General features: G+C 43.1%; 1 protein-coding gene and 1 long non-coding RNA gene across 3 annotated transcripts; one reads left to right on the top strand and one right to left on the bottom strand.

Moving 5' to 3' along the window:
* Positions 1-2,788: 2,788 nt before the first annotated feature.
* Positions 2,789-15,463, bottom strand: LOC137193124 (uncharacterized). Of its 2 annotated transcripts, none has more exons than XR_010930682.1 (2): positions 14,629-15,463; positions 2,789-5,790 (listed from the first exon to the last, which is right to left on the bottom strand). It is a non-coding gene; the product is annotated as an uncharacterized lncRNA (long non-coding RNA). The 2 variants fall into 2 exon arrangements; XR_010930683.1 differs by having other exon boundaries at positions 2,789-5,775.
* Positions 15,464-19,526: 4,063 nt separating this feature from the next.
* LOC137193118 (progonadoliberin-1-like) lies at positions 19,527-23,933 on the top strand. Its single transcript, XM_067604335.1, has 4 exons — positions 19,527-21,765; positions 21,912-22,050; positions 22,129-22,227; positions 22,385-23,933. Exons 1-4 carry the CDS (start codon positions 21,755-21,757, stop codon positions 22,430-22,432), a joined length of 297 nt encoding a protein of 98 aa, XP_067460436.1. The 5' UTR covers positions 19,527-21,754; the 3' UTR covers positions 22,433-23,933.
* Positions 23,934-25,635: the final 1,702 nt, after the last annotated feature.

Below are 25,635 nucleotides of genomic sequence, written 5' to 3'. Positions count from 1 at the left end.
TTGTTCCGGAGCTGCGCCAGCCCCCCGTTCCAGAGTCTGCAGCATCCCCTGTGGCGTCGCCGCCCGAGTGTGCAGCATCCCCTGTGGCGTCGCCGCCCGAGTGTGCAGCATCCCCTGTGGCGTCGCCGCCAGAGTCTGCCTGTCTTGCCTCCAGGCCGTCCCCCTCAACTTTATGGCTCTGCCTCTGTCCAGCCCCCTGGCCGTCCACCTGGACTCTTATGCTCTGCCCCTGTCTGGCCTCAGACTTTCCACCTGAGTGCCATCTCCCTGGCTCCCAGTGTCCTGGCCATCTGCCTGTGCACCATCTTCCTGGTTCCCCATGTCCTGGCCCTTCCTGAGCACCACCTCCTTTGCTCCCTGCATGCTGGCTACCTACCCCTGCGCCACTTCCCTAGCTACCTGCTCTTTCATGGCCTATGGACTGTCACTTTTGGCCTCCTCCTCCCCCCGTCTTGCATCGGCCGTCCATCCTGTGTCCCTTGGTGGTGTTTGTGGGACGTCTGGGATCTGTCCCTTAAGGGGGGGGTTCTGTCACATCTTGCCTGGACTTTGGGTGTTTTTTTGGTCTTATGTTGTGTTCTGTGGGCTCTCCTGGTTTTGCACGTCTGTTTAGTCCCTCAGTTCATAGGGTTTTCTTGTATGATTTGGGTGGTGGGTTTTAGAGGATTGAATCATTAGTTTGTTGGGTTGTGTGCTTGGGTTTGTGTTTGTGCTTGGTTTTGGATGGGTTAGTATAGATGGCATTGAGTTTGTTTTCTGGGTTTTTCTTCTGTTTCCCTTGTGTTCATGTGCTCCTCCACACCTGCCCTGCATTTGGACTCGTTAGCCCTGCCCTGCTGTCTTCCCCACACCTGCCCTGTGTTAGCCTCGTCAGCCCTGCCCCGCTCCCTGTGTGTCCTCAGCCAATCAGCTCCCTGTATGTTCATTCCCCTCTCCAGTTCTCCACCCATCTCCCCACCTGCACCTCATCTCCTTGTTAGTTCAGTTTCTTTAAGTTCGGGATTTCTGTTCAGTCTTTGTTGGATCGTTCTGTGTTCCTTCTGCTAGTTCTGTTCAGCCCTGTTTACCTGTCCGTGACCATCCACAATTAAAAGAGTTTTTCATCATATCTGCATTCCGGCCTCTGCGTTTGGGTCCACTCCTGCTTCCCCGAGCCTGACACTTTAAATCCTTCATGTTCCTGTCTGTCTTCTTCCTACCTCTCCCATCCCATCTTCCTTCATTTTCCTCTCCACTTTTTCTATCCTTCATCTCTTATTCTATGATTTTCAACCCTTTCCATCTTTCATCTCCTTCTCCGGTCCACCCTTTCTCTCCTTCATCCTCCACCCTTAACATCTCCACTCTTCCTCTCCACTTTCCCTCATACTCCTTCCATCCTCATTATTTCTTTTCCCTCTTCACCCTTTCTTTTATTTCCTATCCTTTACATCTCCATGCTTCTTATCCTTAATCTTGTTTCCGATACCTTTTCACCCTCTACCTATCCTGCTCCTTTACCTTCCTCTCTATTCTTTCTCTCCTTAATCCCTCTGTTTCACCCATCCACTTTTCCTTTCCTTCATATTCTATCATCTTCCACCGTTTTATCTTTTAACTTAGTTTCTCTCTCTCTCTCTCTCTCCTTTACACCTCGACTCTTCCTGTCTTTTTTCTTTCTTTCTCTTAAATGTTCCTTCCACTTCCTTCCTCTGCCTCTCCACCTTTCTATCCTTCATCTTCTTATCTTCTATTTAACCATCTACCCTTCCTATTTTTTATCTCATTATTTACATCTCCACCTTCTTGTCCTTTTTTCCTTCATTTCTTCATCTCCCTGTCTCATCAACTTTTCCTCTCCTCCTTCTTCTTCCCTCTCCCATCCACCTCTTTTCTCCGTCTATCTCTATTTCTCAAACACACCATCTCTTTAATTCATTCTTTATGTTCCTGTCTTTCATCTTCCTCCTTCTCCCCTCAACCCTTCCTATCCTTCATTATTCCTCCTTTATCTTTCTGGCCTTTCTCTCGTTTCTTTACTCATTCTGTTGTGTCGAATTGTTGCAGAAAAATGTATCAGAGCAAAAAAACCTCTCTCTTAATAAAAAGGGAGTCAGAGGTCCAAGTAGCAAAGTGTTCTTTAATGCCGGCAAAAAAGGGGAACGAGTAGCACCTTTTACAAAGTATCAAATCGCTCCAAAGGTTTTTCTCTGGGGCATTGTTTTTATGTCCTTGGGTCAGCTTAGGCCACACCTTATCATCCAGCCTCCCTAATTTTTGACCAATTATTATGTTACTTTTTTCCTCGTCACTCGTTGCTGGCAAAAACTCTTCAGACCATGTTTTGAGCTGTTTGTGGGCATATCTCGGCCCACATAATTCTTCCTGATTGTGTCCAATTTTTTATATATAAGTATTGGGAATCACTTTATACCATTATTGCCCAGTTGTCTTCTGGCCTCTTATTTTATTCTAGTTATTCTTAGTCATTTTACACCCTTATTTCTTGATCTCTTCCAGAGGGTATTTTTTCTAAAAGGTGAAGACTTTAATGCAGACCCAAGCAACATGACATGTAATACAAACACACTCAAATTTCTCCAGTGTATGATTATGATTCTTCTACTGTGCCTCTATATGTACAGTGTGATTAAATATGGTTCGTGAGATTATAACTACACCAATACAAATTGTATCCCACTAGCCCTTATTGCTTATAAACTTGTAAAATCAATCTGCATAGCTTAATATTGTCTTTAAGCACACCAATGACTTTTAATGAAACTACACCACATTTCCCCCCTTTGGGACTAAAAGTCCCATCGATAATGCTTGGTGATGATCAGGTCCCATTGCCAATCGATATTTATGTACACTGTATTTAGGTTCACAAACCATGTCATCTCTTAATAACAGGGATCCTGCAATATGGGGAATGGGTGACAAATACATCTAAGTCATAGGGGTTCAGGCACATTCATTTTGTTTCAGTATCATAAGTATTAGTAGTAGTCTTAGGTAGCAAGAAAACAAATTAAAAACAATCATTGGACAATACAGTAGTTAGCTGATTGTAGGACTAGATTTCGGTCCTTCCCATAATGAGGGTGGAGCGGGCAGCAGGTCAGTCTCCACTGAGTTGTCGTCAATTTTCGTTTAGTAGTGGAGCTGGCGCCCTTCCCCCCTTTGATGCCTTCTGATTCAGTGTATAAGTACTGCATGGGTTACGGCGGTTGTGGTTGCTGTTCCTGGCGGGTCCTGCTCCTCAAGAGCCATGGAGTTGATGGTGGCTTGTGGGGTGGTGGTGGTCTGCTCTCAGTCCAGGTGGGTCCTGTCGAAGGTGGCTCGTATGATGTGGTGGGTTGAGGTGGCCGGCCCTCGGTCCAGGTGGGTTCTGCTGATGATGGCTGGAATGTCCAGGTATACACACCGGCCCAACCTGGAGCTGCATTTCCCCCTGGTGTTGGTCCTGCTGGCATGTGTAGGCCATTCTGGTAATCTGCATTGGATTGCCCATCCATGCCGTAATAGTACAGCCACTGTTCAGCCATGTCTACCTAGGGTGGAACATCACATAATGAGGATTGACACAGACTTCTGCCAGTTATTACTCCTTTTCCTCCTCTGCTTCAGCATCCATCTCCCTGCCAAGCTGCCATAACTCAAGCATTCTTTTATACTTCTGCTCGTATCTAGTTGATAGTCGTTCTAGTCCTGATCATGTTGACTGTATATTTAGTGGTAAGGGGAAAGTAGGGAAAATCAGGATAGCCGTAATATCTTGCTGTTGCCTGATTATATCCTGCTGTTACTAAATCGTATTCATATGTTAATGAGATTTTAGCACAGTCCTCCCCTACCACCTGATGGTCTTTTTGGTACTCCAATGGGCTCCTGGTTCCATGCTATGTATATGTTATCCTCCAATTTCCATGGAGTCTGAGCCGTTCGCCTAATTCTTTTGGTTGTTCTATTTTTTACTACCTGCTCACTAATTACAGTACCTTGTCCCGTTACCATAACTGGTGCGCATATCCCTGTCCACTTCCATTACATTCCATTAACGTTACTTTTACTTGTTGGTTGTCGTCACACAGCCAAAATATGTCTGCTAGTGGTCTTGTGCCGTTGTCTAAGGATGGTAAGATGAACTGACTGTAGTACCTATTATTGTTCATAACAATCAGTGGTAGCCCTTGATCTATTATAACTTGTTCACATTGTATTGCTGCAGTGTTTGTAGTACTATATACAAAGTAAGGCATGCTGCTTGGTAGGTGTTTAACTCTCCCCTGTTCTGGCATACGCAGCCACCTATAATCTAGCCGTAGACCATCTTCTGATTCTACACTTAGCACTATTCCCAAGTTGCTAACATTATTCATCGTTGTCCCCTTTTGTTTCAATGCTACCTTTTCAGTTTGTTGCTGCAGCTTACCATTGAGCGCTACCATTTTCTTTTTCATTTCTTGTCCAATTGTTATACAGAAGGGATGTTTTATCTTTTTAGTTATTTTAGTTAAGGATGGTGTCCAGGTGTTTAGTTCATTATCTACTCGTTGAGGGCATATAGATGTATTTTTTGTCCAATCCATATTTGTTATACTCTCCCAACTTGCCATTACCGTTGCACAGTAAGCAAAGCAAGTGGATTTATTTGAACATGTTTCTTCTTTTATCCCTGGAATTGGTTTTATTTCTGGCAGTCTTTTTGAGTTATAGCATGTAATACAAGCGCGTTGGCTGACCTGTCTAGCAGAATATTTTACCAATTGATAAAACACATTGCTCTCCCATCCTAATACCTCCTCTTCATCACTTTGGTGCACTGTTTCCTGCAGGCTTCTAACTTTACTATCGTTCACATACACCCGAGTCAATTTGATCGCTTCTTCGGCATTCATTATGCGTTTGGACCTTATGTTCGTACACTGATTGTAATAGCATTGCACCCGTATTTGTACTATCCCCTCTGCCAGGCATTGTTTGTGGACTGCATATGTGTCTATTTTCACGTCTCCAGGTCCTAATGTTAGGGTTTGATTGTACTGGGCTGATCTTATGTATGTGAGTGCAATTACTTCTTCCTTCCATATCTTTCCCTCTAATTGCTGCTACTAGGCCTGTGGCTAGGGCGCATTCTTCCAACTGCTCTTCTTCTGACTTTGCTCTGTCTTTCTGTGCTACTATACCTAGTGAGTATTAAACCCATCCCCAAAATTACTAGTAGCAACGCTTTCCGTCTGTCACTCCCTGGACTTCTCTCATGCTTTTGTCTTCCGATTATAGTAACTCTGTAGGTTACATTGAATGGGAATGGCTCCGGCTGATACTTTCTCTCCTGATGAGACACCTGAAGTTTCCCTGACTTCTGTTGGATACTCATGACTCTGTCTGACTGGGGTTGAGCTACTACTCTGTGGCTCACCACTCGTTGACCCTCTAACTGTCTCTCCTCCCACTGCTTACTGACTCTCTACGTCTAGCAGCTAATCTTTGTGATCTTCTTTCTCCTTGAGGCCCGCACTGCTGTCTCTCCTCTTGTCGGGAGGCGTTGCCGTCCCGTTCTGGTTCTTGTCGGCTTCGTGCTCTGCAGCAATGGTTGAGATGAAACCAAAATCCCTTACCCTCTACTTTTAGTGCAGTTGGGGTGGCTAGGATCACCTTAAAAGGTCCTTCTCGCCTTGGCTGATCCCACTTTCGTTTGAGTACTTTTACGTAGACCCAATCACCAGGCTCGACTGTCTTCAGTTGTTCTGGGATTTCCACGTCCTTGCTCTCAGCCACAGTTTTTATCTGTTGAAACACAACCTTGTGTATTTGGGTTAGATGTTGCAGATAACATGTTAGTTCTCTTTCACATTGTTCAAGGGGTGGCCCTTCATATGGCCCCCTACGATAGGGAACCGGCATCGGTCTCCCTGTAAGCGCTTCATGCGGTGTTAGATGCGTTAGTCTGTTAGCTTGTATTCGCATAGACATTAATGCCAATGGCAAAGCATCCACCCAGTTAACCTTGTACTGGCTATCTGCCATAATTTTCCTAAGCTTCGTCTTTAAGGTACCATTTGCCCTTTCCACAGCCCCCTGAGACTGTGGATGGTACACACACCCAAACTTTTGTTTGATCCCTAACATCTTTAAGGCTATTTTGAGTGTCTCTGCTACAAATGACGGCCCATTATCAGAACTGATAGTGTCTGGTATTCCAAATCTCGGAAAAACCTCTTTGCACAAGAACTTAGCTACAGATCTACAGTCTGGACCTTTCGTTGGGATCGCTTCTATCCATCTGCTGAATCTGTCGATTACCACCAGGATGTATCTGAACCCTTTTACTCGTTCTGTCATATCTATGAAATCTAACATTAAGTGGCGAAACGGTCCTTCTGGTGGTGGGATGTGTGCTATTGGTGCTGAAAATGCTTTCCTTACATTATGCTGTGCACACACCTCACATTCATGCAATGTTCTATCCACCATAGCCGCTAAATATGGCGACCACCATACCTTCTGAAGCCTTCTCAATACCTCTCCCCTTGCACAATGGTCCCGGCCGTGAGCATCACGAATTGCGATTTGTATCAGTGATGTGGGGAGAACAAAGTGGCCTTGTGCACTGCGCCATAGCCCCTGTGAGGGACCCTCTTCTGTTATTTTAACCGCCCCCCTTTGAAGCCATGCAGAGTGTGCATATGGACCTGACTGCTGTTGTGCTGCAATAAGGGATGCTAAGTTTGTTAAGGGTTCACAATCTTCTGCCACTAGCTGTGGTCCCATACATGTGGATGTAGCTATACGTTTTGCAGCCTCGTCTGCCAAGTTGTTACCCTTGGCAATCAATGAGTTTGTTTTTTGGTGTGCTGCACATTTGATGATGGCTAGTGCCTTAGGTAGATGTATAGCTTCCAATGGAGCTGATATAGCCTCCCCATGGGTTACTGGGGAGCCATCTGCTCTCAAAAAACCTCTTTGTTTCCAAATAACTCCATGAACATGGCATACTGCGTATGCATACTGTGAGTCTGTATAAACATTCAGCGTTTTGTCTGCAGCCAAATGACATGCCGCAGTCAAAGCCTTAATTTCTGCCAATTGTGCTGAACAAGGCTGAGGCAATTTCAATGTTTGTACTTCCGTAAAGGTATCATCGGGATGCAACTGTATTATAGCATATCCAGCGTGGTTTCCTGTAGCATCCCTGAAACAAGAACCGTCTACAAAAAGTGTAAGTTCTGCAATTATAGGCTGGTTATGTAGGTCCTGACGAGGACGTAGGAACACATCTGTAGACCGGACGCAATCATGTGGTGTGCCTTCTATAGGCAGCATCATGCGTGTGGCTGGGTTAACTATAGTGCATCGTTGAACTGTGAGTTCAGGGGCTGAGAGGATTACTTCATAGCCTGTTCGTCTTGCTTGTGTTAACACAAATCTGGGGCTCGTGATCAAAGCGTGCAGCTGATGAGATGTGTACAAAATGGTTGGATGGCCCATTGTGATTGCTGATGCCTTCTGAAAGGCAAAGGCAGCTGCTGCTAGCCCCTGATAGCAGGGTGGCAGACCTGTTTCAATGTTGTCCAATTTGGTACTATAGTATGCTAATGGTTGCTTACCTGTTGGCGTATCCTGCATTAGTACCGCACATGCATAGCCTGCTTTTTCTGCAACATATAAATGAAAAACATTAGCATAGTTAGGATTACCTAACACTGGTGCTTGTTGCAGGTCATGTTTTAAAGCCAAAAATGCGCCCTCAGCTTCAGCAGTCCATTGCAACTCAGCTGAGCCATTTGTTTGTCCTGCAGCACGGATTAGGCCACGTAGTGGGGCTGTTTTTATAGCATAATCACAGATCCATGGTCGACTAAATCCAGTCATTCCCAGGAATGACACCATGTGGCCCACTGTCTGAGGTTTTGGAGCTTTTGATACTGCCTCGATTTGTGAGGGAGCGATTGCTCGTTTATTGCCACATAACTGTCTTCCTAAATACTCTACCTGTGTTTGGCAAAACTGCAATTTGTCTTTGCTTACCTTATGTCCCCCTCTTGCTAGAGCCTGTAGAACTGAGAGTGAGTCCTGTGCACATTGCTCTTTTGTTAGACTACAAACCAGCAGATCATCTACATACTGTAGCACTGTGCTAGTGACGTTTAGATGTTGCAAATCATTGGCTAGAACTCTGTTAAAAATTGATGGGCTGTCCATGTAGCCTTGCACAAGACGTGTATAAGTGTACTGCTGGTTTTTATATGTAAAGGCAAACAAGTATTGTGAGTCTAGATGCAATGGTACACTAAAGAATGCTGAACATAGATCAATGACTGTGTACCAGCAGGCATCATGAGGAATATTAGATAACAGAGTGTGTGGGTCTGGGACCACTGGCGTTTCTGCATCTACAATAGTGTTAATGGCACGCAAATCATGTACCAATCGATAATCATTTGAGTGTGGTTTCTTGATAGGAAAAATTGGTGTGTTACATGGACTTTTTGTTGGTTTTAGCACGCCTGCTGCTACCAAGCCCTTGATGGTGGGTTCTATACCTGCTATTTGATGGGGCTTTAACGGGTATTGTTTCTTATATGGCAGTATGATGCCCTGTTTTGTTTTAATTTGGACCGGCTGCGCTGACCTAACCAGCCCTACATCTGTTTTATGTTGTGACCACAGCTCCTGGGGTATCTGTAGTAATAGCACACTGTGTTCTTCTGAGAGTGGCGCTTGAGTGGGAGATCTCTGGCTGAGCAACACTTGGATCCCAGTGCCTTCATCATACGTTCGTATGGATATTTTCAGATATTGTCCACAGGCAGAGGACCGCACATGGTTTTTTTTGAGTTGGTTTCCATGTTGTTATTTGTAAGGCTTTCTTCACCATAGGTCCCATGTCCTTAGCCTTTTTTCCAACTGCAACCATGAGAGTGACATGTGGGGTGGAGTTGGCCACTTGGAACCAATGGCGCAATTCTGGTGGCAGGATGACTGCTACTGCAGCTCCTTGTGGTCCTACATAGAGGTCTTGACACACCATGGAGAATATTTTTCCACCCACCAGCTCTTTCCAACATTCTCTGTAATCCGTGTGTTGTTGGGTTTCATCATACAGCATAGTACAGTGCAGTGGCGGCTGTGGTTCAGATGCAGAGGGCAGCTCTCTTTGTACCCACGCTTTCCAGGTGTTCCACTGGTGTATTAGCTCTGAGTTGGGCGGCCATTGTATCCAATATACTGCAGGCTGAACATGAGTGGTTAGTTTTTCAAATTCTTTTAGCCCTTGGACTGTCATCATGCTTGAAACACTGTCTTTTAAGTCCAATTTGAGACCTGTGTGGGTGCAGGTAATAGTTGCCTTTAGCGGGCACAGGATGTCTCGTCCCAATAGGTTGATAGGGGTGTTTTCTGAATAGAGTAGGGATGCCGTTATTGATTTTCCTGATACTATCATATGCACCGGTCGTGTTAGGGGAATTATTTGGGTTGTCCCAGAGAAGCCTACAGTCTGGATGGATTGTCCTGAGAGGGGAAATGAGGAACCTTCGCTGCCTATACAGGAGTACGTAGCTCCTGTGTCCACCATAAAGGTGTATTTTCGACTCTGTATTTCAACGGCAATAGTGGGTTCTTCTTGTGGTTGTGTTGAGATGACCGGTGTCATGTGTGTCCCCTCTGGCTTCTCTAGGCGCCCCTATTGCCAATCTTTGGCTGGTCCCACCCATGGATTGGTGGGGCAGTCCCTTCGGCGGTGTCTTTTCTGGTCGCACCCCCAACACAACATTTCTTTATCTTGGTTTGAGTTGGACTGGTTTTGGGACTGTGTTTGTCTGTTCATCTGTGGATTTTGTCCTCTTCCTCTCCCAGGGCGATAGTTTCCTCCCCTTGACCTCGGCTGTCCTCTATAGGGGGGCCCTTGATTTACCTGAGGCTGATTAACATGCACATGAATAGGTGGTAGGGAAGCAGGTGGCGTCACGGGTGTGACTTCAGGCTGTGCTTGGGGCTGTTTGGGTGTCTGGGGTGTTGCAGACTGTGGAGCTAGAGGTTGCTCCACTGCCACTACTGGAGCCTGTATTTTTGTTTTTTCCTTTTTTTGTTTGGAGTGTAGATCATTCAATTGGAGCTGGGTGAGCTTACTAGCCAGGTTTTTATTTACCTCCGCTTCTTTCTGTTTTTCTTTTCTCACATTTTCCACATAATGTATAAGATGTTCAGAAAACAGAGGCCAGTCCATTTTCATCAGCCCCACTACATTATCCAAGCGCTTTTGCACTTCTTGAGGCATGGCTTTCTTTGCCATGACCTTGAACAGGCTTTCAGTTGTGCTGTTCTCGTTCCATGCTCCACCAGTTTCCTCCCTCCATTTATTTTGAAAAGACCTTAGGAATTTTGCAGGACACTCTTCATCCCTTAGTCTTTCTCCCTCCAATTTGGATGGGTCCATTTTTTCAGGGTATTGTTTCCTCAGCTGGGCCCATATTTGGCTCCGATATCCATTAAATCCTAATGGATCGTGGCTATTTCCTAGCAGCACCGCCGGCATGTGTGCTCCCTTGAAAACTTCTTCTGTAGCAGCAGTTCCTGCCATGTGCATGAGCAATGCTTTGATGTCACCCAAAGCCAAGGTGACTCCTGCTGTGCTTTCTTCTAATGCTGTGATCCACTTATTTGCTCCCTCATTCAAGTCTGGCAGTCTTCCTGCTAGACCAATCATGTCACAGAAGGACCACGGAGTATATTGAGGAATCTGGTTTTGGCCCTTGGTCACTAATGGCATCTGGCGAAGGGGTGTCTGTTGAGCGTTTGGTCCTGTAGTTTTTCCATTTCGGAGTTGCATATCTAGGGGGCTGAAAGAGGCTTCTGGCCTGGTTGTCCATTCTGCCAATTCTATTGATTCCCCTTGTAATACTCTTGAATGTCTTTGCATCTCTTCCAGTTGTTCCATCTCCTCCAGATGTTCCAACACCAGCCATCTTTTCTCCAAATTTTTTAGCATTTCTCGTTCTCTCTGCTCTTTCTGCAGACGCTCCTCTAGGCATTCTTTTGCTCTTTTAAACTCCTCATGTAATATTGCTCGGCGTCTTTTTCCCTCCACTTCATCTTCTACTGTGTGAGCTTCTTTTGGTGGTGGGAGCTATGTCCCCTCACATCTTGGGAGGGAATGAGCACGGGGTGTCATTATATCGTCAGTTCGGTATCGTCGTTCTGTATACTGTGACCCCTTCTGGCTGCATCCCTCCCTTTTCTGGCTCTGCACAGGTGAGGCATGTCGTCTCTCTGATCCACAGGCTGTCATTTCCTTGTCGTTATATGTTGTTTTGGCTTTGTTTGGGTCTAAGTTGTCTACCTGGGAGCGTGTCTTCTGTCCATAAGCCTCACAGGCATCGAGATATGCTGTCCTGGCTTTATCTGTATCTAATTCATCCTCCAGGGAGCGTGTAGTTTGCCTGTAAGTCTCCCAGGCGTCATCGGATCGCACACCTCCTTTTTCTTCTTCACAGAGAGGGGAGGCAGCTGGTACCCTTGATGACTCATTGCGTGCTGGAAGATCTTGAGTGTCCCAGTTCAATGTGAATCGTCCGGTGATTTCTCCCTCTGCTATAGCTTCTCGTCCCACCAGTGGGCACTGTTTTACTCGTACAGCCTCTTGCTGGGGGGAATATGGAGGTGACTGGCTTGTTTCCATCGGAGCTGAGGGGGTAATTTGCTGTTCTGCCTTCTTTTTCTTGCTCTTTAAAGCGGGCATCTGTTTTATGTCCAATATATGTTGCTTAGCAGTGTCTCTAAACCATCTGAGCACTTCACGTTCTCTGGCGCGCTTTCCTTCCCTGCTATTGCTGGTGTCTTTTGCCTTGTAGTGTTTGATGTTAGCTTCTACTTCTTTACAGCAGGCCACATCGAAAGTCCCCTTCTCAGGCCACTGAAGGATGCCTGTTGTTCGCTTATGCCACGTCTTCATACAATGTCTTATTTGTTTGACCTGGTCTGGATGCTGTCTTATTACTAACTCTACTGGGGTTAGCAGCCCTTCTTGTTTTGTTATTTTAGCTCCCATCACTCCTTGTTTAGCACTGCCTTCTTTTCTGGTGATTTCAGGCTGTCCGTCTTCCCTAGTTAGTATTAAAACTAATATTTTGCCTATTGTAGTAGCCTGTTTTAACCCTGGTACTAACTCTGGGTTGTACTTTAAGAACTCACTCCCGTCTTCGGCTCGGGTTTTTTCAAGATACCCAAATTTACCTGTCTCCCACTCTACGTTCCTGGGAACAATCCAAATCTGCAGCCGCGGATCTACTGCCCCTCTATGTCTCCCTGCGATTGCTAAATTTTCAGGGATTCCTAAAAAAGGGCGCAAAGGAAGAATAGCTACACCTTTGGGGTATAGGCAAAGATTTTCCAATATTGCAGCTAGGGTGAATGGCACCCATAAACTGCGTATCACGTCTTCCCAAGGTACTGCTGGGAACTCTTCTTTTGTTTGATTCAAATTTATGATCTTTGTCAGTTGCCACAATTTCTGGTTAATTTCTTGTTCAGTCTGCCAGTGTTCCACGCCGTCCTCGTCAAAATATGTGTGTTCCAGCCAAAAATGTGTTTTTATGCCTTTAGTTTCCACATTTCCCTTATTCAAAAAATGACTGGGGGCCTGTATTTCATTATCACTATTACTTTCTTCTCTTTGTTGATCCATTCACTATTTTTACACTCTATTCTATTTGTTTAATGTTATTCTTGAGTTTGTGTATGTTCATACACTTTCTCTGCACCTGTGTATGTGGGAATGTGTGTATATGTTTGACACGATCATCCACTTTCTCCTGCACTTGTGTATGTGGGAATATGTGTGTGTGTGCGTGAGTGTGAGTGCGTGTAGGTGTATAAGCGTATGTGTGTGTGTGTGTAAGCGTGTGTGTGTGTGTATGTGTGCAAGAGTGTGTGTGTGTGTATGTGTGTAAGCGTATGTGTGTGTGTGTGTGTGCTCTGCACTCCTTATCTACACCTGCTCTGGCTTCGCGCCCAGACTTATGCACAGGCCTGCCTTGGCACAATGCCCAGGCTTACTATCTGTTGTCTTTGGGACTTCTAGCTCTTCACTTCTCCCTCCTTTTTTCCTCTCCCTTATACACTAGAAAGGGGCCTCTTTTTTTTTTTTTTTTTATAATCCTTTCATACATGTATATTATATTTTTGTACACTACTTCATACTAACTTTAACAGAATTATCACCTCTTCTAGGTGATGTAAAAGATAAGCCTTTATCCTGAGGCTTAAAAATTAGCTCGTTTTACCCTTAAAACGCTAATTTCTGTTTCTCGAGATATATTCTTGTTCATCTATGCAGACCTCCCCTCTTTGGGAGCGGTATCATGAACTTTAAGATAAGCCTTTATCCTGAGGCTTAAAAATTAGCTCGTTTTACCCTTAAAACGCTAATTTCTGTTTCTCGAGATATATTTTGTTCACCCATGCAGACCCCCCACTCTTTGGGAGCGGTATCGTGAACTTTAAGATAAGCCTTTATCCTGAGGCTTAAAAATTAGCTCGTTTTACCCTTAAAACGCTAATTTCTGTTTCTCGAGATATATTTTGTTCACCCATGCAGACCCCCCACTCTTTGGGAGCGGTATCGTGAACTTTAAGATAAGCCTTTATCCTGAGGCTTAAAAATTAGCTCGTTTTACCCTTAAAACGCTAATTTCTGTTTCTCGAGATATATTTTGTTCACCCATGCAGACCCCCCACTCTTTGGGAGCGGTATCGTGAACTTTAAGATAAGCCTTTATCCTGAGGCTTAAAAATTAGCTCGTTTTACCCTTAAAACGCTAATTTCTGTTTCTCGAGATATATTTTGTTCACCCATGCAGACCCCCCACTCTTTGGGAGCGGTATCGTGAACTTTAAGGTACGCCCTTATCCTAGAGGCGTGACCTTTGACCTTTGACTCTAAGCGCTTACAAAAACTCACACTTATGTTTGTTTTGATTAGGTATGGCAGTCTAATTTAAGAAAACCTCAACCTTTGATCTGTTGGGCTGATTGGCATGGAACTTCACTCTACCAGATTCAACTTAATGAATGTTCCAGGATGAAAATTCCATGCCGCACAACCCAACGCTCAAAAAATTATTTATTTATTTATCACCCGTCATTTATCACCCGTCGGTGAGTCACATCGCACTCCAGTCAGCCAGATCCAATTTAATGGATGGTCCAGGATGGAAATGCGATGCAACCCCCAACTTGGCGCCTTTTTTCTTTTTTTTCTTTTTTTTTTTTTTTTTTTTCACATCGGGTGTCAGGGAAATACTGCTCTGATCTTTCTAGCTATCCCTGGTTTATTGCCAACCTAATCAACCCTCCCGCAAAAACCACAGTTGCTAACATCCAAACAACTATACATACATTAAATATGATCTCATCACATTCATTCTTTTCCGCACCATGGTTTTGCTGAGGCATAGCAAACACAAACATCAAAAGACAGACAAAACACTTAACACATATTACACCAGCTACTTGGCCTCTTATAATTTGCTTAAATTTAGACAGGTTAGGTTCAGAGGAATAGATCATTTACCTGGGCGGATCACATCTCCCACACAGACACCACTATTAATTGGCAGATATAAAAAAGGCTCTGCTTACCTCAAGAATTTGGTGGCCCGTGGGTCTTTAGGGAGGTGAGAGTGCCGCCCCGGCGAAGGATCCAACTTCCTACTGGCTGGGACTCGCCATTTGTTGTGTCGAATTGTTGCAGAAAAATGTATCAGAGCAAAAAAACCTCTCTCTTAATAAAAAGGGAGTCAGAGGTCCAAGTAGCAAAGTGTTCTTTAATGCCGGCAAAAAAGGGGAACGAGTAGCACCTTTTACAAAGTATCAAATCGCTCCAAAGGTTTTTCTCTGGGGCATTGTTTTTATGTCCTTGGGTCAGCTTAGGCCACACCTTATCATCCAGCCTCCCTAATTTTTGACCAATTATTATGTTACTTTTTTCCTCGTCACTCGTTGCTGGCAAAAACTCTTCAGACCATGTTTTGAGCTGTTTGTGGGCATATCTCGGCCCACATAATTCTTCCTGATTGTGTCCAATTTTTTATATATAAGTATTGGGAATCACTTTATACCATTATTGCCCAGTTGTCTTCTGGCCTCTTATTTTATTCTAGTTATTCTTAGTCATTTTACACCCTTATTTCTTGATCTCTTCCAGAGGGTATTTTTTCTAAAAGGTGAAGACTTTAATGCAGACCCAAGCAACATGACATGTAATACAAACACACTCAAATTTCTCCAGTGTATGATTATGATTCTTCTACTGTGCCTCTATATGTACAGTGTGATTAAATATGGTTCGTGAGATTATAACTACACCAATACAAATTGTATCCCACTAGCCCTTATTGCTTATAAACTTGTAAAATCAATCTGCATAGCTTAATATTGTCTTTAAGCACACCAATGACTTTTAATGAAACTACACCACAATTCACTCTCTCCATCTCGCTCCCTAACTCATTGACTCTTCCTCTCTTTTGTTTCCTCTTTCACCTCTCCACCCTCCATCTCCTTCAACTCATATTCTTTGTTCTCCATTCCTCCTATCCTTCATCTTTCTCACTTTACCCATCCACCCTTCTCCTCCTTCATCTCCTGCCTTTACACTATTCTTTTTCTTGATTCTTTAACCATCCACCCTTTCTCTTCATCATCTTCCTTCATTTTCCTCTCCACTTGTTGTATCCTTCATCTCTTATCCTTAGATTCTCAACCCTTTTCGTCTTTCATCTCCTTCACTCTTCCTCTCCATTTTTCTCTCTCAATCCACCTTCTGTCTATTTCAACTTTGTTCTTTTCTCCATCTGTTGTGTCCTCCTTCTACCATCCACCCATCCTTTTGGTTTTCATTTCTCTCCATGATCTTTCTCTTCTAGCTCTCCACCCTTCCTCTTCTCCCTTCTATCATTCATCTTCTTTTATGTACCTTCATCTCTCACCATCTTCTTTCATTTATCAATCAACTCTTCCTCCCCCATTACTTCTCTCCTTTACCTTTCCATCCTTCTACATCTACATCTCCATCTTCCATCTACCCTCCTCTCCTTCATCTTTCCACTTCTCCCATCTCTCTTCTTTCTCCTTTCTAATAACTCCTTATCCATCCTCTTCCTCCCTCTCCTATCTTTTATCTACCTCTCCACCTTCATTCCTTTACCTTCTTTTAACCACTCTTCCTCTGTCATCTGCTGTCCTTCACATCTCCTCCCTTCCATTCCTTCAGTGATCTCTTGCTCCATCTTCCTTACTTTAAATCTCCACTCTTCATCTCCTTCATTTCCCAACCCTTTACTATCAAACTTTTCTTACTTTTTTTATTTTCCTTCATTTATCCATCTGACTTTCATCTCTTTCAACTTTATTTTTCCTCCATACCCTTCATTTCTCTCATGGATGGGAGATGTAGGACCCTCTCATTCTTATTGATCTTGTTTCCTTTAACCAGTCACTCTCTCTCCTCTTCTCCTTCTCACTCTTCCTCCTGCTGACTTTTCCTCTCCTGCATCTTTCTCAGTCTTTCACATCTACCTTTCCTCTTGTGTCTTTACCAGTTCAGTCTCCATATTTCATCTTCCTTGATCACCATTCCACCTTTATCTCGTCTACTCTCCCTCTTTCATCTTTTCTCTTTTGCCCTCCATCTCCTTCAACTCCCATCTTTTATTCTCCATTCTTCCTCTCCATTTTTATTTTACCCATCCACCCTTTCTTTAATTCACTTTCTACTTCTTTAATCTACCTTTTTTACTTTCATCCACCCTTCCTTTTCTTCTTCCTTCATTTTTCTCTCCTCTGTTGCTTCTCAACCCTTTCCATCTTCATCTCCAGTCCACCCTTCACTCTTCCTGTCCTTTTCTTTCTTTCCCTTAAATGATCCCTCCATCTTGCTTTCTCTAACTCTGTCCCTTTCTATCCCTCATCTCTTCTACCACATTTTCTTTCCATCTTCATCTCTATCATTTTTTCCTTCATGCATGGGGAGCTAGGGCTCTCTCCCATCCTTCTTCACTTGACTTTCCTTTCTTTCTTCCTTCCTCTGGCGTCCATCCACCCAGCTTCTCCTTTCTTTTCTTCCCTTTTTTTTACCTCCTTTTTTTTTTACCTCCTCTTCCTTGCTCTCCCACCCTTCCTGTCCTTAATTTTCCTTAATTTCTTCATCTCCCTCTCCCATCCACCTCTCTTCTCCATCATCTGTACCTTTCCCTGTCTTCTTTATTTCCCTCCCTTTTCCTTTGTCATATTCCTTTCTCTATTTCTCAACATCATCTCTTTGATTTATTCTTTATGTTCCTGTCTATCATCTTCCTCCTTCTCCCCTCAACCCTTGCTATCTTCATCATTCTTCCTGTATCTCTCAGGCCTTTCTCTTGTTTCTTCATATCCTTCATCTCTTATCCTTAGATTCTCAACCCTTTCCATCTTTCTCTCCTTCATCTTCCACCCTTAACATCTCCTCTCTTCCTGTCCTTCATTCTTCTTTTCCTTTCATACTCCTTCCATCCTCCACATTGTTTCCTTTTCCTCTTCAACCTTCCACTCTTTTCTCTTACCTATCCTACTCCTTCATCTTCCTTTCTTCCACCCAGCCTCTTACCCGTCCATCCTTCCCCTCCTTAATCTTCTGTCTTTACTGTTTTTCTGTTTATTGATCTACTTTCCTGTCCTTAATTTCCCTTCATTTCTTCATCTCCCTGTCTCATCAACTTTTCCTGTCCTGCTTCTTCCTCCCTCTCTCATCCACCTCTTCATCATCTTCTATCCTTCACATTTCCCCCTGTACTCTTATTCATTTTCTTCCTTTTCCTTCTTCATATTCCTTTCTCTATTTCTCAAACACACCATTTCTATAATTCCTGTCTTTCATCTTCCTTCTTCTCCCCTCAACCCTTCCTATCCATCTCTTTGGTCTTTCACTCATTTCTTCACCAACTCACTCTCTCCATCTCATCTCACTCCCTAACTCATCTACTCTTCCTCACTTTCATGTTTTCTTTCACCTCTCCACCCTCCAACTCCAACTCCAACTCCTATCCTTTTATTCTACATTCCTCCTCTATTTCATCTTTCTTGTTTTACCCGTCCATCCTTCCCCTCAATCTTCTGTCTTTACTGTTTTTATGTTTATTGATCTCCTTTCCTGTTCTTAATTTTCCTTCATTTCTTCATCTCCCTGTCTCTCATCAACTTTTCCTCTCCTCCATCTTCCTCCCTCTCCCATCCACCTCTCTTCTCTCTTGTTATCCTTTCTTTCCTTTACCTTCTTTCAACTGTATCTGTAATTTTCCTCCCTTTCCTTTACCTCTCGAGGAGGACTCGTGATAAGTGCCAGTTGTTCAACTTTCTGTTGGGCCAAGCTAAGATGGCCATTTATATCAGCAGAAAGAACAAGATAAATGGTTCTTTGGACTTTGATGTTATCACCATACTGATCAGAATGATAACAAGCAGACTGAAAATTGATCACAACTATTACAGGTTGATGAATGATCTGGACTGTTTTGTCTCTGTGTGGTGTTATAAAAATGTTCTGTGCTCCATTGATGAGGAGGAGCTCTGCTTTGAACGCATGCTGGGCTGAATCTGGTGTTTTTTAATGCTTGTTGATCTGATGACTAGATAAATAAAGGTGTTTTAAAAATTCTCTTCCTTCTTCCTCCTTCTCCCATCCACCTCTCTTCTCCATCATCTTCTATCCTTTACATTTAAGTCAAGGCTATCGGAAGGGATTATCTCTAAAAATGTTCATTTAAACAGACATGTTGACGCAGATGACAGTTAGTGTTAATCATGGGGCAACAAAGCAGATCTGAATAATTGTCCTACAGATGTTTTTAAGATGAATCCACTACACCACTGAAAGAAAATTCATCTGCAAGTATTTTGATGATAAATCAATTGTTATAGTCATTTATCAAGAAATAATACCAAACATTCTCTGTTTCCAGCCCTTCACACATTAAGCTTTCCTTTGTTTTATATCAGTGTAAGTTGAAGAGTTTTGGGGGGGATTGGACTGTTTGGAAAAAAAACGAGCAATGTGCAAACATGGGCTCTGGGGAACTTGTGCTGTGCATTTTTCACTATTTTCTGACATTTTGTAGACTAAACAATTGTAAAAATAATTGATTACTTGACTCTGAACATAATAGTCAGCCTGAACTGAATCCCTCTTTTTTTTTTTTTTTTTTTTTCCCCAAACAATTTCCCTACTGATAGCCCAGTAGCAGGATCCCCAAAATTTAAGCTAAAGTTGCATAGAGTTGAATAGGTAAATAACCAATTAATATGATGAGTACAATGAAGTTGATATTTATATTTGCATTGGAATTCAATTGCTTTTGTGCCTTAAGTTGTCTGTGATAAAGTGTATTCCCCAAAATGTTGAACTATTCCTTTAATTTTCTGCCAAACCATTTTTTCTTGAAGAAAAAACTTTTTGAACTAAATGTTAACTGTTTGTTATGAAACAAATGACATTCATTCTTTCTTTGATAAAATGACATTGACATTTTAACCCTTAATGTCAAGCTTTACACAAGCAACTGAAAGCTTCCATAAGGCAACAGGACTTCACCATGACACTTGTATGAAATTGCCAGCAAGTGTGTGAACATTTTTCAACAGGCTTTTGTACGACATTCATAATACATTACAGTTCTCCACTTACATTACAAGCTTTTCACCAGTTCATGTAATCTTCCTGTCTTACTGTTTTGTCCCTGCTGCGTCTTTGCAGAACTGCGACCTGTCTGGCTGTGATCTACAAGAAGCAAACCTGAGAGGATCCAACGTGAAAGGAGCCATTTTTGAAGAGATGCTGACCCCGCTGCACATGTCCCAGAGTGTCAGATAACTCGGTTACACGCCTACAAGTCCGGTCTGGACACAGATGGCTTCTTTATTACTCAGTTCCTCTTACAGTATATTCCCCTACTATCAATCTCTCTATACCTGTGTACAGCACAGGTAGTTGTATGCACATCCCTGGCATTCCACCTATGTTACATTAGCTTTAAATATCTTGCACTAGAATTTATCCAGGGTTGTCCATGTATGTTTGTATGATAGGATGTTTTAAAATGTTCAGCTACATATATCACCAAAACAAAATAATGTTCCTAGTGTATGTAGATGTGTCTGGATGCGATCCAACAACTATACTCATTTAATGTTTTTGCATAACTTATATTCATTTCATATTACTTGACATGTTAATGGGAGTCAAAAACCAGACTTTTGCAGTAAAGTTCAGAGTACTGAGCTTCACTGAATGCTGCTGTAGCAGAAACTGAAGGGGTCATTTACCAATAACTGTCTCGCTGTACGTTCCTCTTTAAGTATGTAACTTACTTTTGCTGGATACAACACACTATAAAGGAAGCAATGCAAGCCAAAGCCATACAACAGCACAGTCTCAAAGGCCAGACATGCTGTTAATGCACCATAAAACTATGCGACAGGCTAGTTTTCAAACACAGCTTGGGTATGCAATACATGATTTACAGCTGTGAGGTTTCTCTTTTCCTACTTTTGAATATTGTGTTCTTAAAAAGCTCTCCCTCGTTTTGCACTCTGTGAATCTACCTCTTTTGTTTTGTTTTTTTTGTAATCCGGTGTGTGAGAGATCCACAGTTGCATGCGTTTGACTGTGGTCACTACTTATTGTAATGTTTATGTACGACATTCATTATTCCTCATATCCCATTGTGAGAAAATAATCCAACTTGGTGTGCTTTAACAGAAGGCCGTGTTCACATGTTGTGGACTTGCCTGAAAACATGTTCCATTTACATGACGTATATCACTTAATCATGCTTTTGAACGTATTTGCACAAGTATATATTTGATTTGTAACATGTTATATCTTTTCACCAAAAATGTTTAATGCTTGTTATCTTATGTAAATCAAATCCAGTGCTTCCAAAAAAAAAAAAAAAAATCACTATTAATAGATTGGGCAGATGTTTTGTTAAGGAACAATCTCACTTCAGTTTTTACTGGACATTGTCTGTTTGCATGTGTGAAGAGCTATCCTCGCCTTTGACTGGTGAAGTTTCTTTAGCTGTAGCTCAAAGCTGCTCCGATGCAATACTATTCACTCAGTTCAATCGTAGGTACCCAGCCTGTGAGAATGAATGATGAAGGCAATCATGTTGTGTATTTCACCATGAGTGTGAAAATCACAAAGAGCTATGGTTATTTATTTTAATACATCTCTCTGAATGCAATATGGGGCAGAGGTTGTTTTTTTTTTTGTTTGAGACAGGGGGCGGTGTAGTTCTCCCTGAGTATGATTATTGCACTCGACCGTGGAAATATATTTCCATAAATGACTGTTATAAATAAACTGCTATGAAGAAGAGTAAGTCTTTATCACCTCGTCTTTTTCTCTGTCATTAATTTGTGAATCTTTGGTTTATCAGCAAGTATTGGAAAATGACTGGAGGTACTTCACGGCCATACACAAAGCTGGTCTGATGATGAACACTTGTTCTTTTTGTGGAAGGACAAAAATCACACACTGTAATCTTTTTAATAGCCCTGCAGGTTACCAGTAAATGTTGCTTAATCCCACTTTGTGACCCCCTGCAGTGAAGTGTTGGGCTTTTGACACGAAAGGAAGCAGCATATAAACCTTGGAAAATGCTCAGCAGCAGCAGCATCGGCTTCCACAAAGGACAGCAGCCAAGAACAAATCAGAGAAGCAGCTTGCCTTATGCACAGAAGGTAAAAACTTCACTGATGTGATGCATAAATCTGGGCATGTGTAATCTAAAATTGAGGACTATGACAGTATTTGGGGTTAGATTAGGAAAAATAAGAAGATTACTGACCTGCTTATATGTGTAATATAAAGCTTTTTCCCTCCTCAGAATGGCTATGCAAACCCTGGCACTGTGGTTGCTGCTTCTGGGCTCAGTGGTGCCACAGGTCTGCTGTCAGCACTGGTCATATGGACTGAGCCCAGGAGGGAAAAGGGAACTGGACAGCCTTTCAGACACACTGGACAATGTAAGCATGGCTCCTCACACTTCATCTTCAGCATTTTATTCTCTACATATTCATGGTTATGTCCCCCCCCCCCTTCAGGTAGTTGAGGGGTTTCCACATGTGGACACACCTTGCAGTGTTTTGGGTTGTGTTGAGGAATCGCCTTTCGCCAAAATCTACAGAATGAAAGGATTTCTTGTAAGTTTCGCTCATCTGTAATTCTGTGTTCGGTCAATCGATCAGTCAATAATGTCAATTATTCAAATTAGTCAAACCGCCAGACGCTTTACCAGATATTTCTATTAAATGTTGATTGTATTTTCACATATTTAATGTTATTCTTTTTCTCTTTTAGGGCAGTGTGACCAACAGGGAGAATGAACACAAAAATTATAAAAAATGATGATTATTTGATTCTACAATAAATAATCATATTGGCATATCTACATTGTTTTCTGTACTACTTTTAATGATTATGATAGAATCCATTTTTATTCCACAGTGCCTTATGCTTTTCTCTGTTTTTGTGACTATTTCTTGCTCTAAAGGATTACAGAGACATTTCATTTGAATAATTATTGACACTTTTCTATGAACTCCTTATTTGTTTATTGTATAACAAACATGAATTTGATTGAATTTATATCCCAGTAGTTTCTAAATTCCTGATGGCATGTAATACAGCAGATTTATACAAATGTAAGAGTGAAGTTGTGTCTTATGGGCAAAAGTTGTGTAAACGTAAGGTTAAACATCAGTTTACTGTGTTTTGTTGAACATTGCCTGTTTGCATATGTTTAGTGATGCAGTGTTTGGGTGATATTGTAGTGTCAGCCGCTTGGCGGCGCTGTTCAGACAGTGGGTAGAGTTTTGAGGGGAGAGAAGGGGAGAAAGAGAATGAGAAGTGTGTGATGACTGGACTGAGCTGTGTTTGTTGAAGGTGACTAAAGTTATGAGGAGAACCCAGAACGTATTGGACTGATTTATTCCCTCACTCACACCCACGTCGCTTACACTGGTGGCAGCGGTGGGATTTCCTTCTGTGGAATATAGTCCTTTGGGATTCTGCTCAACTTTTTGAGTCCCTAAAGCTATAGGCTAACGATAGCTACGCTAACCGCTAGCTTAGCTTTAGCTTTCAGTACAGTTAGTCAGCTAGTCGTTACCAAGTCCGTTTTTTTTTGTTTTGTTAGCTTCAAGTGAGTTTAGAAACCGTGTTTCGGTCATCTAACTCCGTCCGAGGGCTAAAGAAAAAAATAATTAAAGAGACGAAGGAAACTCATCATGTCTGACGAGGAAGCATTTTCCACCGGTGAGCAGCGAGCCAGCACAAGCGCGAGGGGGGCCTCAGCGCCAGGTGTGCCGCCATCTAGCAGAACACAGGGAGCGCCCAGGGGCATTCCCTTACCGCCACCATTTCACAACGATGGCCGTGAGTCTTTTCAACTATGGGCTCGCCGCTATGAGGTAATTCAAGAGGCCCGTTACAAGGACAGTGGTGTGGACATGAATACAGTATTAGCAGCTGAGTTACCCACTAGACTACCACCAGAACTGTTCATTGTATGGGATAATCTGCCCCGGGAAACTCAGGACTCTTATACTGAAGCAAAGAAGCACTTGCAGACAGCTTTTGGCCAAAAGGATGTAATTGCATCATTTCAGACATTCCCTAATGCCCGGCATAGACTACCTAATGAAGCAATGGAAGTTTATGCTGCAGACGTATGCAGGCTTGTCAAAGAAGCTTTCCCAGATTTTGAGCACAATGCTTCCGAGTACATGAAAATGTCTCGCTTCATTGCTGGTCTGGATCAGGAACTTCAAGTCAAATGTCATGAAAGAGGGGTGAAAACTTTCACTGAGGCTTTTCAAGTCGCCTCCCAAGCTGAACGGGCTCGCCAAGCAGCTGGATTAGTAATGCCAGTGTCCTCACCAAATGTTACCATCAGAGATATTGACACAATGCTGTCAGTAAATTCAGTACGTGAAAATGACATTGAATTCGGGAAAACAGTTCAGAACCTCACTGCTACTGTTAAAGACTTAAGTAAGAATATGGATGCACTGAGACTGAAGCTGGATGAGCGAAGCAGGGAGCACCACCGTGACAGGCACGTGCATGTGCGTCCTCAAAGATCTCCCTCACCTTATGGGAGAAGCCCAGATAGGGATGCAAATAGATGGAGCTCATTCTACAGACATTCCCCCTCCAGATACTCACGTTCCAATCATTCCCCAGAACACTATTCTCCTCAGAGGACTCGCCACCATCAAGATCACACCCGTAGGGAGCCCGACAGGTACCGACAACCTTACAGAGATACTCACTACTCAGACCATGCCTTTAGCCCTTATGAGGAAAAGAGAGGGAGGCAACCCTCTCCCAGTAGACCCTACTATGACTCTCACTGCCGAAGCCCGAGTCCCTATGCCAAGCATGTTTCATTCCAAGAGTATGGGGACCAAGGCCAAACACGACAACCAAAGGACTGGGACAGTCAGTATCCCACTAAGAGTGGTTACAAAGATTATGGCAGATTTCCACAGGGAAACGGCCGTTAGCTGATGATGCGGAGTGTTCATCAGCTACTTCTCTGGAAGCCCCAGACATCTGCCTCACTGAAATAACAGACTGCATCAGTACACCACCAACCCCTAGTGGTACTACAGATATGACAATCCCCCTGACTGAAAGTGTGAACATTGAAGCCACTGTAAGTAAAGACTTCACCTCCTATGTAAGTGGAATTGTTGAGGGCACTAATACGCACATCATGCTAGATACCGGTTCCACTATTTCGTTCATCAGTGAGGAAACCAAAATGTCACTTCCTTCCCTAGCAAAAAGACCCATTAAAAAGAAGTTTATCATGTCACAAGCAGTGACTGGCCAAACTTTGGATACATTGGGTATGATAGACATCACCTTTAAACTAGGGTCTCCAACTCTGCAACATGAAGTGCAAGTCATCAGAAATGTCAGTCAAGGCTTTATATTAGGTTTTGACTTTCTCAAGCCTCACTGTGTGATTCTGGATATGGGGAGAGGACTGTGCTATCTGGGTGATGATGTCCTGCCCCTACTCAGGAAGAGTGACCTGGCACCTGCTAGTTGTAGACAAGGTACAAAACACGCCAATGCTGACTCTATGTCCCGTCGTCCCTTCACAGCTGAAGGCACCACCCCTATGGTTACAGCCAATCAGGTGAGGTGTGTTTCCATTCACACTCAAACAGACCCAATAGAGTCATCCATGTGCACTCCAGCCACTGAGCTGGCACCCTGCTCAGAGACTTTACCCACTGCTTCGACTGCTATGGATTTAATATCACTCGTGCAGTCTGCTTCACCAGATACTGCAGCTGTAACGGTGGACAGTTCACTCCTGAATATTGACAGGCAGTATATCCTCCAAGCTCAAAAAGCTGATCCTGAGTTGCAAATAGTCAGGAGCTGGGTGTTGACTGACCATAGGCCACCATTCTCAAACATTAAAGCAACCTCACCTGAAATGAGACAGTACTGGAGAGAGTTTCCTAAACTCACCCTTGTTGATGGTCTTTTGTGTCGCAAAGTCAGACCTCCACCAGGTGACCCTGTTT

Source organism: Thunnus thynnus, chromosome 2 (genome assembly GCF_963924715.1).
Source record: "Thunnus thynnus chromosome 2, fThuThy2.1, whole genome shotgun sequence".
In the NCBI taxonomy this organism is placed as follows: domain Eukaryota; kingdom Metazoa; phylum Chordata; class Actinopteri; order Scombriformes; family Scombridae; genus Thunnus; species Thunnus thynnus.
This window is presented reverse-complemented; position numbering and strand designations above follow the sequence as displayed.